At 44.8% G+C, this 13150-nt stretch overlaps 1 protein-coding gene across 1 annotated transcript; it reads right to left on the bottom strand.

Annotated features, from left to right (window-relative positions):
• Window positions 1–3592: 3592 nt before the first annotated feature.
• LOC100284489 (uncharacterized) lies at window positions 3593–7483 on the bottom strand. Its single transcript, NM_001157384.2, has 11 exons — window positions 7123–7483; window positions 6852–6930; window positions 6598–6656; window positions 6097–6174; window positions 5925–6006; window positions 5434–5482; window positions 4706–4767; window positions 4363–4430; window positions 4236–4291; window positions 4107–4154; window positions 3593–3972 (listed from the first exon to the last, which is right to left on the bottom strand). Exons 1-11 carry the CDS (start codon window positions 7360–7362, stop codon window positions 3921–3923), a joined length of 873 nt encoding a protein of 290 aa, NP_001150856.1. The 5' UTR covers window positions 7363–7483; the 3' UTR covers window positions 3593–3920.
• Window positions 7484–13150: the final 5667 nt, after the last annotated feature.

The following is a 13150-nucleotide window of genomic DNA, read 5'->3' as shown; positions in this document are numbered from 1 at the left end:
GTCAAACAATTACTAGTATATATCTGTGCGTGACTGGCAGCCGTATGGTGTGGCACGCACATTGGCACCCCATCATTGGTACTAGCGCACAATTTTTGTATGCTCAACATCGTGTTATTTTGCTACTACAGTCTGCCATGTTTTAATTAAACTGCATATAGGGGACATCATGTTATTTTGCTTTGTATGCTCAACATCGTGTTATTTGAATTGTTACTGTGAGGATGATGTTAAATTTAGTGTCTGTCATATGTAAACTATTTTAAATTGCTTCAAAAATCATGATATATTAATGTCATGGTTTCGGAAACGTTCCTAAAACCATGGGCAATAAGATTTGTGTTTAGTGAGTGAGGCTAGCGCAGACTCGCGGACTCGCTCCCAACGGTGAATTGCGGGGACTCGAACGGTGAACTAGAGACATGGGCTTTATACTATTTCATGTCGGAGCCCTAGTTCAGTGTAGTGATGATCGTAGTATTGCAATGAGAAGTGTTGCATCTTGTGTGCTTGTGTGTTGAGAAGAAAGAGGGCCTACACTTTTATAGCTTCAAGGGCTAAACCTTGCAGTGGTGATCGATTTCTACCATAAAAAGAGAAAGGGAGAGAGAGAAAGAGATCAACTACTCCTAATCGTCGCAGTGGTCCCTCAGTAGGGTCATGCGTAGTCGTATCCCCGGTATGGCATACCATCTTTCCCGCTCATCCCGCGGTCTCCTATAGCGAGTCCACTGCTGACATCTCTGTAATAGTGTGTGGTGGGTCCCGTGGGACAGTCTTATGGTGTGGTCGTGCGCAGCGTGGCTCTGTATCTCGTCATGAGCCTGTGTCACCCGCCGGTATGTGTAAACTTACACCCGGTATGGTGTATCTAACACATCCTTTCGGGTATGTGGGTCACTGTTAAGACTCCGACGTCGATGCCCCTAAGACTGGGGTTGACCAGCCCCACACGTTAGCGGGGGCCTGCATGAGACAGTGCACGATGATGTGCCGTAGGCACTTGATGGGGACCTTTCACCATCGTACTTGAGGCCCAGACGTGGCTTGGTAATGACGTGTCTTGTCCTACTGATGTGGGGCAACTTCATGGGATTGGTCCTTCCCCTACGTCGGTTTTATGATGTGCGAGTTAGTCGTCTGTCCTGCCTCGCAGACTTGCTTGGCAAGCGACTTGGTCGCCTGCTCCATTTCACGAAGTTGCTCGGCGAGGAAATTGGTCGTCTGCTCCGTCTCGCGAACTTGCTTGGTGGGAGACTTTGCCGTCCGCCCCGCCTCGCGGAGTTGCTCGGCGGTAAACTTGGCCGTCCGCTCCGCCTCGTAGACTTGCTCGGTGGGAGACTTGGTCGCTCGCTCCGTCTCACGGAGTTGTTGGGTCGAGGGAAAGGGTTTATGAGCTTGCTCCAGATACCCCGTTCATGGGTACATGACAATTAGCGTACGTGGGAAAAAAACTAGTTTGGTCAATCATTCCTGGACTAATTCGTGTGGGCTGTGGGCATGAATAATCCTGGTGTTTGGTTGCGGTAAGGATAGGAAGTTTCTTTAATGCATATACTTTTGGCTGGTACCTTTTTATAACATATGAATCTTGCCTATGCGTATTTACCCTAGCAAGTAGATTTTATTTTACTTTCTATATTTGATTATTTGTTTGTTTTAGTTGTGTTGTCATCAATCATCAACAAGTGAGGTATTGTAAGAAAAATCGACCATTGCCTATTTAATTAAAAGTTTTGATATTGATGATTAACATATATCATTTAGACTAATATGTTTGCTAGTGTTTATGTTTATTGTTCAAAGGATATAATATAGACTTGGACAAAGGCAATAAGGTGATCAACAAGATCAACACCTCAAAGCAAGACTTATGAAGATCATGCAAGAGTCCAAGACACAAGACGAAAGAAGCCCAAGCAAAGAAATGAAAATACACGAAGAAAACAGGCTGCAGAGTGCATCAACCATATCAGGTGGCACACTGGATGTCACATCGAACGAGTGTGATGCATGCACTAAAGATTAGGATGAAGACAGAGTGCACTGGACGTGTATGTGTGCATTGATCATGATGTATCGGATGACACACCAGACAGGGCAGCTAGTAAGCCCTACAGCGCGTACACAGGTGTATACAATGCACCGGATGCGACACTTAGTAAGGGATGCATAATGCAACCGAGTCGGATATAGCTTATCGGACATGCCCCATGTCACATAGGTGGCACATTGGATATCCAAAGGCTCAACGATCGGCAACGGCTAGCTCACAATAGCTAGTTAATGTGGAACACACCGTTCCAATGGCTCTTTTGGGTTTGGGGCCACAAATACCACCACAACCAACCATTTTTCAAGTGTGAGCGCTGAGAAATATAGCAAAGGAGCTGATACTTCAATCATGTATCTCTAGACACACAAGTGCTCAAAGAATAAAACAATGATTAACGTGGATGCTTTGTGAAGTGCTTAGGTTAGTTAGACTGTTGTTATAGCGCTTGCTCTAGGTTAACCCCTAGTTGTTAGAAGTGAGGTTAAGCATCCTTAATCTTTTGGTGCTTACGCACACTATTGTATTAGGCTGGCTCCAACAAGACCCTCTAAAGGGTACTGTACCCTAAATTTAGAGGACGAGGACGTCCTCTACTCCCTCCAGCAACGTCCTCTAAACGGTCCTCTAAATTTAGAGAACGCTGCTGGATCCTCTATATGTAGAGTTTCTCTAAACGGTTCTCTATCTATTTGAATACTTTAAACAACCGGTTTAATAAAACTAAAATATGTACAATACATTTGAGAGTATGACAAATACGTATGTACAAAAATTAAAAAATTAAAATGTCTTTAATATAGATATAGGTATTTATATATAGAGGACGTGATTTAGAGGACGTTGTTGGAGAGAAAGTAGATATAGGAGATGTAATCTTTTAGAGAAGACTGTAAAGGACGGATATAGAGGATGTATATAGAGGACGTTGCTGGAGACAGTCTTATACCGGGAGGGGCTATATCTTGTGAGATCACACCAAATGTATTTATGGTATGGTTATCACTATGTATTGGAGGGAACTAGGCACGTGGCGTTTCAACCAAAGGTCGATAATGTGGACGAGGAGCATCTAAGAGAGACTGGAAGTGAAACACCACTTAGGCATGAAGAAGAGAACTATCTATTAACAACCACATATCTAACCAGAAACTTAACCCTCACGTAGGTTACCATAAGGGTTCCAACAAAGATTAGTAAGAAACTTACACGTTTCTAATACCTCGATAAAAATATCGACATATCAACGAGAATTTACATCTCTATCTAATTTAACTTATATATTTATATTACTACCTTCCTTTATATGCTTAGGACTAGAACCTAAGTTGTATAACTCTATTCTAAAATCTTAATTACACATATCAATGTTTAGTTATCTGCATAGGTTTTGTTTGAAAAATATTAAAGACCTAACCTAGTGCAAAAAAATAATTGTTTTAATTACCCCTCATGTCCACGTTCCTTTCACAGACAATATAGTAAGCAGAGAGAGGTGCTAGGGAGCACACTCGCCTAACACGACCTATATAAACAAGATTAAGCACAATGACGTATGTTTATTCCATCGACTGGCAAAATATTAGAGAGCAGAAACTTCAATAATCCGTCATTTTGAACGGAACCTTGTTCTCTCGAGCATTTTACCATCTGGGGACATTTGAACTAGCCTTGTATTCTACACAATCATACAGAATGGGTGCTACAAAATGGTAGGCAGCTGATAACACTGAAAAAAGGAACAAAATCTCAAACGAAAGTAATCTACAGCAATAAACACTGCTACTGGCAGTCGCTCCGTTTCTGTGAAACTCAAGCAAAGATTCTCGCAGGTCGAACACTGACCCAATCAAATTGGGCAGTCTGATTATGTGGCAAAGCTTCTGTCGCCAGCATCCCCCAGTCCTGGAACTATAAAACTGTGGGCACAAAACAACAATGGAAGTCATTAATCAATAGAAGCAAGAACCAAATGGGGTATTTATGCAGCAATAATAATTACTAATATGTTCTCCATGAGTTTTGCAATGAGCTGATAAGTTTAGAACAATACCCTTTCTCATTTACTTCTGGATCAATCATTCCTGTGTACACGTGGAGCCTGGAATGGAAGAAAACTGTAAATGATGCATGCAGCATGTAGGTGAACTTGTTATAACACATAAGATTGTCTATTTCTTACCCAGGGAACTTGTTATTGAGCTTTTGCAGGGCAGGAGGTGATGCAATAGCAGATATCTGAATTGGGGGAGGCGTTAGAGATTGATCAAATGGTTAACAGAAGCATATGGAGGTTTTGACGAACTTACAACTTTAATCTGCTTGCTAGTAACTCCGCACTCGATTAACAAGTCAATAGCAGCAACCATTGTCCCACCTAAAAAAACAAATGTAATCATGATTCTTAGAGATTTATGCAACAATAGTCTGCAACTTTTTTCCTATTCCTTTCATATCTGGAAAAGAAAAGCAATTTATCATATATCACAACTTGTTTAGCACCACGTTGTTCAACAACTAACAACAGTTTTTTGTGCATAATGCTGATTAGGTACAGGAAGTTATTTTAAATTTTCGTTTGGGGAAATTGGTATGTTCAAACTTAAGAACCTTAGGCAGGAACAAATTGTTTATGCAGAGCTAAATGTTTACCAGTGGCCAGCATTGGGTCAACAACTAGCACACGAGTACCCTCTGGAATCTTGTCTGGCAGGCTGGATTGAAAGAAGAAAAAGAAAGAAATGTTAGGAGTGCTCTAATTACAATAGGCAATTAACTATTCAAAAAAATTGCAGTGCTGAACAGATAGCACAATAAAGTGCTATTAGTAAACAGTAAACACAAAGAATGGTAGATGTTATAATGAATAACTACTATGTATTATAATTTAATCAAGATAGCAATGGACCCTTGTGTGCTAATATATCTGCATTGTTACTATTTTACAGAGGAATTTACTTGGATAGAAAAAATGCATTTGCGATATTTTATTCTTCAACGGTTCTGTAAGGTCACGTGATCCAAGAGTGACAATCAAAGCAATTGCATAAAACTAAATTACTAAAGCATGGACGGGCCCAATTATCCAATCTGGTAAAAAAAACTCCACGCTTTTGACTTTTCATGATTTCAAGGTGCAAATTTGACGACTATTTTCTATTAGAATATACTTGTAGATTCTAATATGTTTTATGAGATTATGGAAGTACTTGTAAGAATGCCCGAAAGATTTTTATGTTTCCAAACCAAATATTTTAGAAGTTATTGACATTCCAAGTTTCTAATGATTGGATCTTGGATAAAGCGTCAAGCATTTATGACCAAAGGGAGCACAAAACAGTGTGAGAAAAGGATGTAGAGCTTGCAGAAAGTAAACATACTTGTTCAGGTATATTGAAGGTTGAAGCGTTTCTTCATCCCTACGAAAGCCTTCATTTTTCAATGAAATGGAAGGGATAAGAATAGCTGTTCATGGCTTTTGAGATGAATACTGGTTTGTGTAAGTAATTAAAATACACCACTAAAAACTGTATTTACAGTGTATGTAAATAGTTCAGGCAAGCTTCTTTGTTTATTTAATATTTTTTACATGTGCACTAGTAGCAAGCAAAACAATAGTGCGATGTGGTGGTAAGTACAGAATATATGGATATTAGTTCAAACCTTATTCATCTGACCGCAAAGATGCATGCATCAAATCAAGAATAACAAGCATTAATTTGGTACACAGAGAACAAAATAAATCAGCTTGGGTGCTGGAATTTTGATCATGAATAGCAATATATGAGCATAAGAGTCTTATTTTGATTTTAAAAACGAAACAGAATAGTTTGCTAAGACATAGATACATGGAATTGTTTAATCAATTTACCGAGGTGGTAAGTCTTGGTGGCTGGCAGAACTGATGAAGCAAGTTCAGCTAGTGCAAGACCAGCTCTCAGTATTGGAATAACCTGTTAGACATGCTAGTAGAAAGACTAAATATAATTGTAGATACACTACAAATGACATGTACAATATCTAGTGTTAAGAAACAGACTTACCAGAACAGGCTCTCTTGGATCAATAAATTCTACGCTAGCTACAGCTACAGGTGTCTCAATCTCTCCTGTGATTGTAGGCTGCAAGGGTTCAGAACGGTTTATCACGATTCCTGGTGTTCTATTCATTGAGTTGATTGCCCTGTCTAATAATGACTGATCCAAACATCTTTTTATGGCGCAACACATTGTTCGTGATATAGAAAGATGAGGAAACATGTTCATGCCTTGGTGTTGTGGTCAGTATTCTCAGAAACGATACATAGCTACATGTTTGATTAAAGTACATGAGGAAACTAAGAAGTGACCATGAAGACTTCTAAAAAATTGTGATGAATTTTGATTCATATATTACACTCAATATTCTTCCCTACAAATATAATTGCCCATACCATGTTACAGCTTAGCTTTACTCCGACTTCACTAGCACAGCTTAATGTTAACATTAGAAGAGAAAGAAGAATAACAGAAAAATGATCAACCAGGCAAAAGATTTCAACTTACCAACCAATCTCTGGATGCTTCGTATATGAGCAGCCGACCAAGCTCTGCCATGGCACTCTCTATCACAGCATCGAACAAAAGCTCAGTGAAATCCTATCATGAGCTCATTTATTGCCTCGTTTATTTAGCTATGACTTCACCCACAGTACCAACAATGATCAAACAAAATTCGGTCCACCAACTAATAATACCCACACAGTGGTGTTCAATTGCTACTATATCCAACCTATACTAAGCCACTCAGAAGCACTCACTGAAGATGACGCAGGGTGTCTGTTCGTTGCGCAGCACGGAGACCCAATGCTTTATGAGCGGGTGCGGCGGGACGAACACCTGCGAGAAAACACGTCACACCTTGTCATGCGTCACCCACACGACACAAGGAAACGACCCAAGCGCATTCGCACGTGCCAAATGCCAGATAGATAGATAGATACATACATAAATAGAAATATACATAAATAAATAAATAAATAAATAAATAAATAAGGCAACGAGCAGAGGGAGGTAGAACCAGATCCGCACCAGCATCTGGCCGCCAGATGTGGGCGATCTCACGCCCGTGGCGGCATCGTGGCTTGCCGCCCGTGGCACCGTCGGAGGCAGCCTCAGCGCGTGGACGCGCAGCGGAGCCGGGACGGTGAGGCGGTCGGATTTGAGCAGCGCGCGGGATGGGAGGAAGAAGAGACGGGTTTGAGGGAGGTGCTGACGCGCGCATGCGATGCGGTGGAAAGGCGCCGCCGCGGCCGCGGCGGGCGAAGGCATCGGGCAGGGCCGGTGTGCGGAGCGGGACGGCGGATGGCGAGCGAAAGCGAGAGCAGTGAGGGGGCGAGGGAGGGGGATACGGTGGGGTCGCGAACGACGTTCTATATGGTTTTCATTTTTTAAGAAAAAACAAACAGATATATTTAGAAATATAATTAATAAAATATAACAATATTGATTTAGTATTAGAAATATTAATATTACTAGATTTTTATCAAACTTAGAATATAAAATATAACAATATTGATTTAGTATTAGAAATATTAATATTATATTACTAGATTTTTATCAAACTTAGAATATTTTTTTTACTATTTAAAATGCTTAAAATAAACCTAAAATTAGAATGAATAAAATATATGTTTTTTTCTTTAGTCACGTGTAATGTGCATGAAAAGGTATCGTTGGCTACATTACCGCTATCAACAAATATTATGGAATAGTAACTTAACGGGTGGAAAATAAGACACGCCTCGAGCTTATGGCTCGGCAATAAAAAAATACTAGTCGGTTACCCATGCGTTACGACGGCTCATAACAATATACATATAAACTATTAACCAAAAAGATTTTAAGATTTTTTATTGATTGTCTCCGCTCTCCGCATAGTATGTTTTTTGATTTGACTAACTGATGTTGTTGTTTACTCCATCCAATATGTATTGGTACAACACGGTCAATGAAGTGAGCGATTAGAAGAGAGTTCACAACAACTGACTGAACGAACAAAGATTATAGAATGACATAATTCCACCATACAGAGACCAAATAAGAGAAAGTTTGTGAGCTCAAGTTTCTAAAATAAGTCACATGAACTCAATCTTATAAAAAAGATAGATCAAAATATGGAGTTGTCGCTAAAGTCAGGCATTAATAAAACTAGATTCGCTCCATACAAATTATGGTACTTCATAGCAATTATTAACATTTAAAACTAACAAATAACTTTTACTTTTACTGCTAGTGTGATAAATCATTGTTGCTCCATCCAATTCAGCAACCTCAAACACTATGGAGCTCATTGTGCCAATGTGGTCTCAGAAACGACTTAATGCTTGCAAGAGCCAATAACACAAGGAAGAGCACCCTGTGGTAGTGCCCGCATGGATCTCCAAATCCTAATACATATTTTGCAGGAACCATGAGCCATCATCAGAAGAACACAAACCATGTGCAGACAATAAATAAAGTATTAACACACCCAAATTACGTTCAGTCCTTAGCACAACAAAAAATTAACACCAAAAACAATAGAGGAACAACACAATAATCTTTGCAATGACAAAAGGATGGGTGACAGGTACATAAAAGCGATAGAAGCATACCGAGTCGACACCGTGGTAAGGAAAAGGCCATGTAGATAATCGATGCCGAGCCATCGGACGGGTACCATATGCAGCAAATCAGTGACCACATCCCTCGCCTCCCCACTTTCAATGTTTCGTAGAGCAAGAAGGGAAGGGAAGGGAAGGGAAGAGGCAGACATACCTATTCGTTGCCGGAGAAGGACACGATGAAGACCTGGGCATCTGGACGCGACATAGGTAGTATACCACTAGATACATATAGGAAGAGAGCACGCAAGCAGAGAAAGAAGCCTAGCTAGAGCAGTTCCAAACCAAGAGGCACCTGCACCAGGCGTTAGTCCGAGAAGGGCGAGAGAATGCGAGCTTCTTACCAGCCCTGGACCCCCCAAGGCGACACAACACCACCACCAATTTCGTAGCATATATCGACTACTACCACGCCACGGGCCTTGGTTGTCCAATATCTCAGACCTGGACTCCTCATTGCTAAGATAACTTAAGTGTGGTAGGCGCCACCGTGTCCTCGCGGCACGCACGAAGAAAGGCCAGGAGCAAGACCGACTCACCCCGTACCCGCATCGAAGAGCATTGGTCGGCTCGCGGCTGTGATCGTGGGGCGGGGGCAGTAGGTTGGGGAGGAAGAACAGAGTGAAGGCCAGGAAGACGAACGGGACGCCCGACGACGGCGAAAATGATAGTGCAATCATACTGTGAAACGTCCTCGTGGACGTGCAATAGCCACTGCGCAGGTCGATGTCGAGACTGGTGTTGTACGAATATGGGGAGGAGGCGCCCCTGTGATGCCCTCTACCGAGAATGGGGTGGCGCGAAGGTGAAGGCATAAGGGGAGAGAGAAAAGAAGCAAGATGGTGAATGAGGTGGTGGCAACTGAGGTGAGGACCATCATTATCGTGCGGAGGTATAGATGGCCAAATGGGTCGTGTCTGACGGGCCGGCCCGAGGCACGACCCATTTATTAGTGCCTAGGCCAGCCCAGCACGAGCGCCGTGTCGTGCTTGGGCTGCAGCCTTGGCCCGACACAATTATATATTGTCGGGGACCATAATTAGGGGTACCCTCAAGACTCCTAAATCTCAGCTGGTAACCTCCATCAGCACAAAGCTGCAAAGGCCTGATGGGTGCGATTAAGCCAAGGATCAGTCCATTCGAGGGACGCGATCACGCCTCGCCCGAGCCCAGCCTCGGGCAAGGGCAGCCGACCCTGGAGGATCTACGTCTCGCCCGAGGACCTCCTCCAGCAACGGACACACCTTCGGCTCGCCCGAGGCCCAGTCTTCACCAAGAAGCAACCTTGGCCAAATCGCCACGCCAACCGACCAAATCGCAGGGGCATTTAATGCAAAGATGGCCTGACACCTTTATCCTGACGCACGCCCTCCAGTCGACAAGGCCGAAGTGACCGCAGTCACTTCGCCGCTCCACTGACCGGTCTGACAAGAGAACAGCGCCGCCTGCGCCGCTCCGACTGCTGAGCCACTCGACAGAGTGAGGCTGACAGCAGCCAAGTCCGGCCCTAGGCGCCATGGGAAACTCCGCTTCGCCCGACCCCAGGGCTCGGACTCGGGCTCAGCCCCGGAAGACGACGAACTCCGCTCCGCCCGACCCCAGGGCTCGGACTCGGGCTCAGCCCCGGAAGATGACGAACTCCGCTCTGCCTGACCCCAGGGCTCGGACTCGGGCTCAGCCCCGGAAGACGACGAACTCCGCTTCGCCCGACCCTAGGGCTCGGACTCGGGCTCAGCCCCGGAAGACGACGAACTCCGCTTCGCCCGACCCTAGGGCTCGGACTCGGGCTCAGCCCCGGAAGACGACGAACTCTGCTTCGCCCGACCCCAGGGCTCGGACTCGGGCTCAGCCTCGGAAGACGACGAACTCCGCTCCGCCCGACCCCAGGGCTCGGACTCGGGCTCAGCCCCGGAAGACGATGAACTCCGCTCCGCCCGACCCCAGGGCTCGGACTCGGGCTCAGCCCTGGAAGACAACGAACTCCGCTTCGTCCGACCCCAGGGCTCGGATTCGGGCTCAGCCCCGAAGGACGACGAACTCCGCTTCGCCCGACCCTAGGGCTCGGACTCAGCCCTGGCCTCAGCCGACGGTCTCCGCCTTGTCCGACCCGGGGGCTCGGACTCGACCTCGACCTTGGAAGACAGACTCGACCTCGACCTCGGAGGAGCCTCCACCTCGCCCAACCTAGGGCACGGACCGACCACGTCAACAAGAGGCGCCATCATTACCCTACCCCGAGCTGACTCAGGCTACGGGGAACAAGACCGGCGTCCCATCTGGCTCGCTCCACTATACGAGTAATGATGGCGCCCCGCACGCTCTATGACGACGGCGGCTCTCAGCCCCCTTAAGGAAGCAAGAGGACGTCAGCAGGGACTCGAAAGCCCCGACAGCTGTCCTTCCGCAGGGCTCCAGCGCTCCTCCGACGGCCACGACACCACACGAACTGGGTGCCAAAACCTCTCCGGCTGCCACGATGGCATGTACTTAGGGCGCTAGCTCTCCTCCGCTAGACACGTTAACACACTGCTACACCCCCCATTGTACACCTGGATCCTCTCCTAACGCCTATAAAAGGGAGGTCCAGGGCCCTCTTACAGAGGGTTGGCCGCGCGGGGAAGGACGGGACTATGGCGGAACTGCCCGAAGTATTCCAACTTAAGTGCCTAAGCCCTGCCTTAGAGGCTAGACTACACTTAAATGGGAATAACCTGTCAATCCCTCGGATCTAGTCCGACGAGGCCACTGACAGGATCAAGTACCACAATCTCACTCGATGGTGAGTCACAGAGCAAATACAATAAAGCATAAAACCATGCAGGTAAGAGTGTTAAATTATTACATCATCATCATCGGAGTTTTGCAAAAGTGACCATCATTGTTCGAAGTGCAGCGGAAATTAACTAATGGTAAATAAACAGAGAGATGGGGAAGCCTGTCCCATCACTCCTCATGCTCCTCCTCGGCCGAGGCGGGGTCCCACTCGACAGTCCAACCCGGTGGTAAGGTGGACGGCCAAGTCACTCCAGCAACCATGTCCTCCAGAGAACCTGTAAAAATTATGCCACAAGCAAGGCTGAGTATACTAATACTCAGCTAGACTTACCCGGTGTGAGGAGTCTACTCCTCTACCTCTAGACATGCAGCTTATTTGGCTGTGGGGTTTGGTTTGCCAAAAGCACTAACTGAGTTTCTAAGTCAAGTTTTAACTTTGTCAATTTAAGTGTGACTCTCTTAAGGCTAAATATGTACTATCTACTCATACATAGTAGCAAACATTATTAGCAATCAACATCTTATATCAACTCAGCATATTTCCACTTGTTACTCAATGCAGTACAATGGATCAAGCAGTCTCATTAGCTGCGAGAAGCAGACGATTCGAATCGAGTTTTTATCCTTGCAAGGTAAACCTAAACACACGACGTGGCGAGGCACTCCGTCCCCACACACATCAACCGTCCCCATCGATTCCCCGTCAGCAGATCAGGGCTCACCGCCTTGGCGTATAATGCCTCACTGACCCCGACTGCCGTCGTGCAGTGACCGCACTTGTACCCACCATAACCGGAATGGGAGACCACGTCTCAGGTCGTGTGAGGGGTAAAGTCCACTGCCAGGTTCAATCAGGTACTAGGCTTACCGATTTACCATATTTCTCGGCATGTGCTTAGTACATTCAAACGCTTGACACAGGTATCCGCACGTTAATCCTTATTTCATTTTCCTCCCGTAGACCACGCATCCCCATGGATCCGTGTCCACCGACCAACTATCAATATGATAGGAAAAGTGGGTACAACCAATTCCTGATCTCGCGCGAGTGTTAGAAAAATCACCCGTCTTCTACCGAGATCCTAATTAATTAAAGCAGCTACTCGACCTAGCATACTAGTATCCATCTCAAAAGGAATCCTGAGTTTATGCAACTAGGGTTTCAGTCAACTCCTACACTTAAGTGCACAGTACAAGCCTACAAACAATAAGTGTAGTAAAATAGCATAAATAAACGGTTATGCATAAAACCGGGGCTTGCCTTCCAAGGCTGTGGCAGGCAGATCCTCTGGTGCAGACTCGGGTGCTGGATCTGGGGCTACCTCTTGAGCAGCTCCTTGCTCCGACACGAGAATGTACTCTCCGTCAGCAAGGTTACAGTCTATCGAAATGCAATGAACATGTATGTCATGATTATGCAGGATTTAACAACATTATGCTAAGCAAAGAAAAACTAAGTTGATGAGTAACTTAGGGTTTTCGGGTCACATGTGGCTTTTAATGGTTTATGCTTATCATTTCTAGGTCTAGGTTTTGCTAGGGATAGGCATAGGTAATTGGTATTGCCTTTATATATCTCAGTGGACAAGTTATAAAGAGTTTTAGTATGACACTAATTTTCCATTATTCATATTTCCCTTTCTTTATTCTCATTTAATGGCTTCTAGTGTAGGTTTGAA

This window comes from Zea mays, chromosome 6 (genome assembly GCF_902167145.1).
Source record: "Zea mays cultivar B73 chromosome 6, Zm-B73-REFERENCE-NAM-5.0, whole genome shotgun sequence".
Lineage (NCBI taxonomy): Eukaryota > Viridiplantae > Streptophyta > Magnoliopsida > Poales > Poaceae > Zea > Zea mays.
Note: the sequence above shows the minus strand (reverse complement) of the source record. Positions and strands in the feature narration are given on the sequence as shown.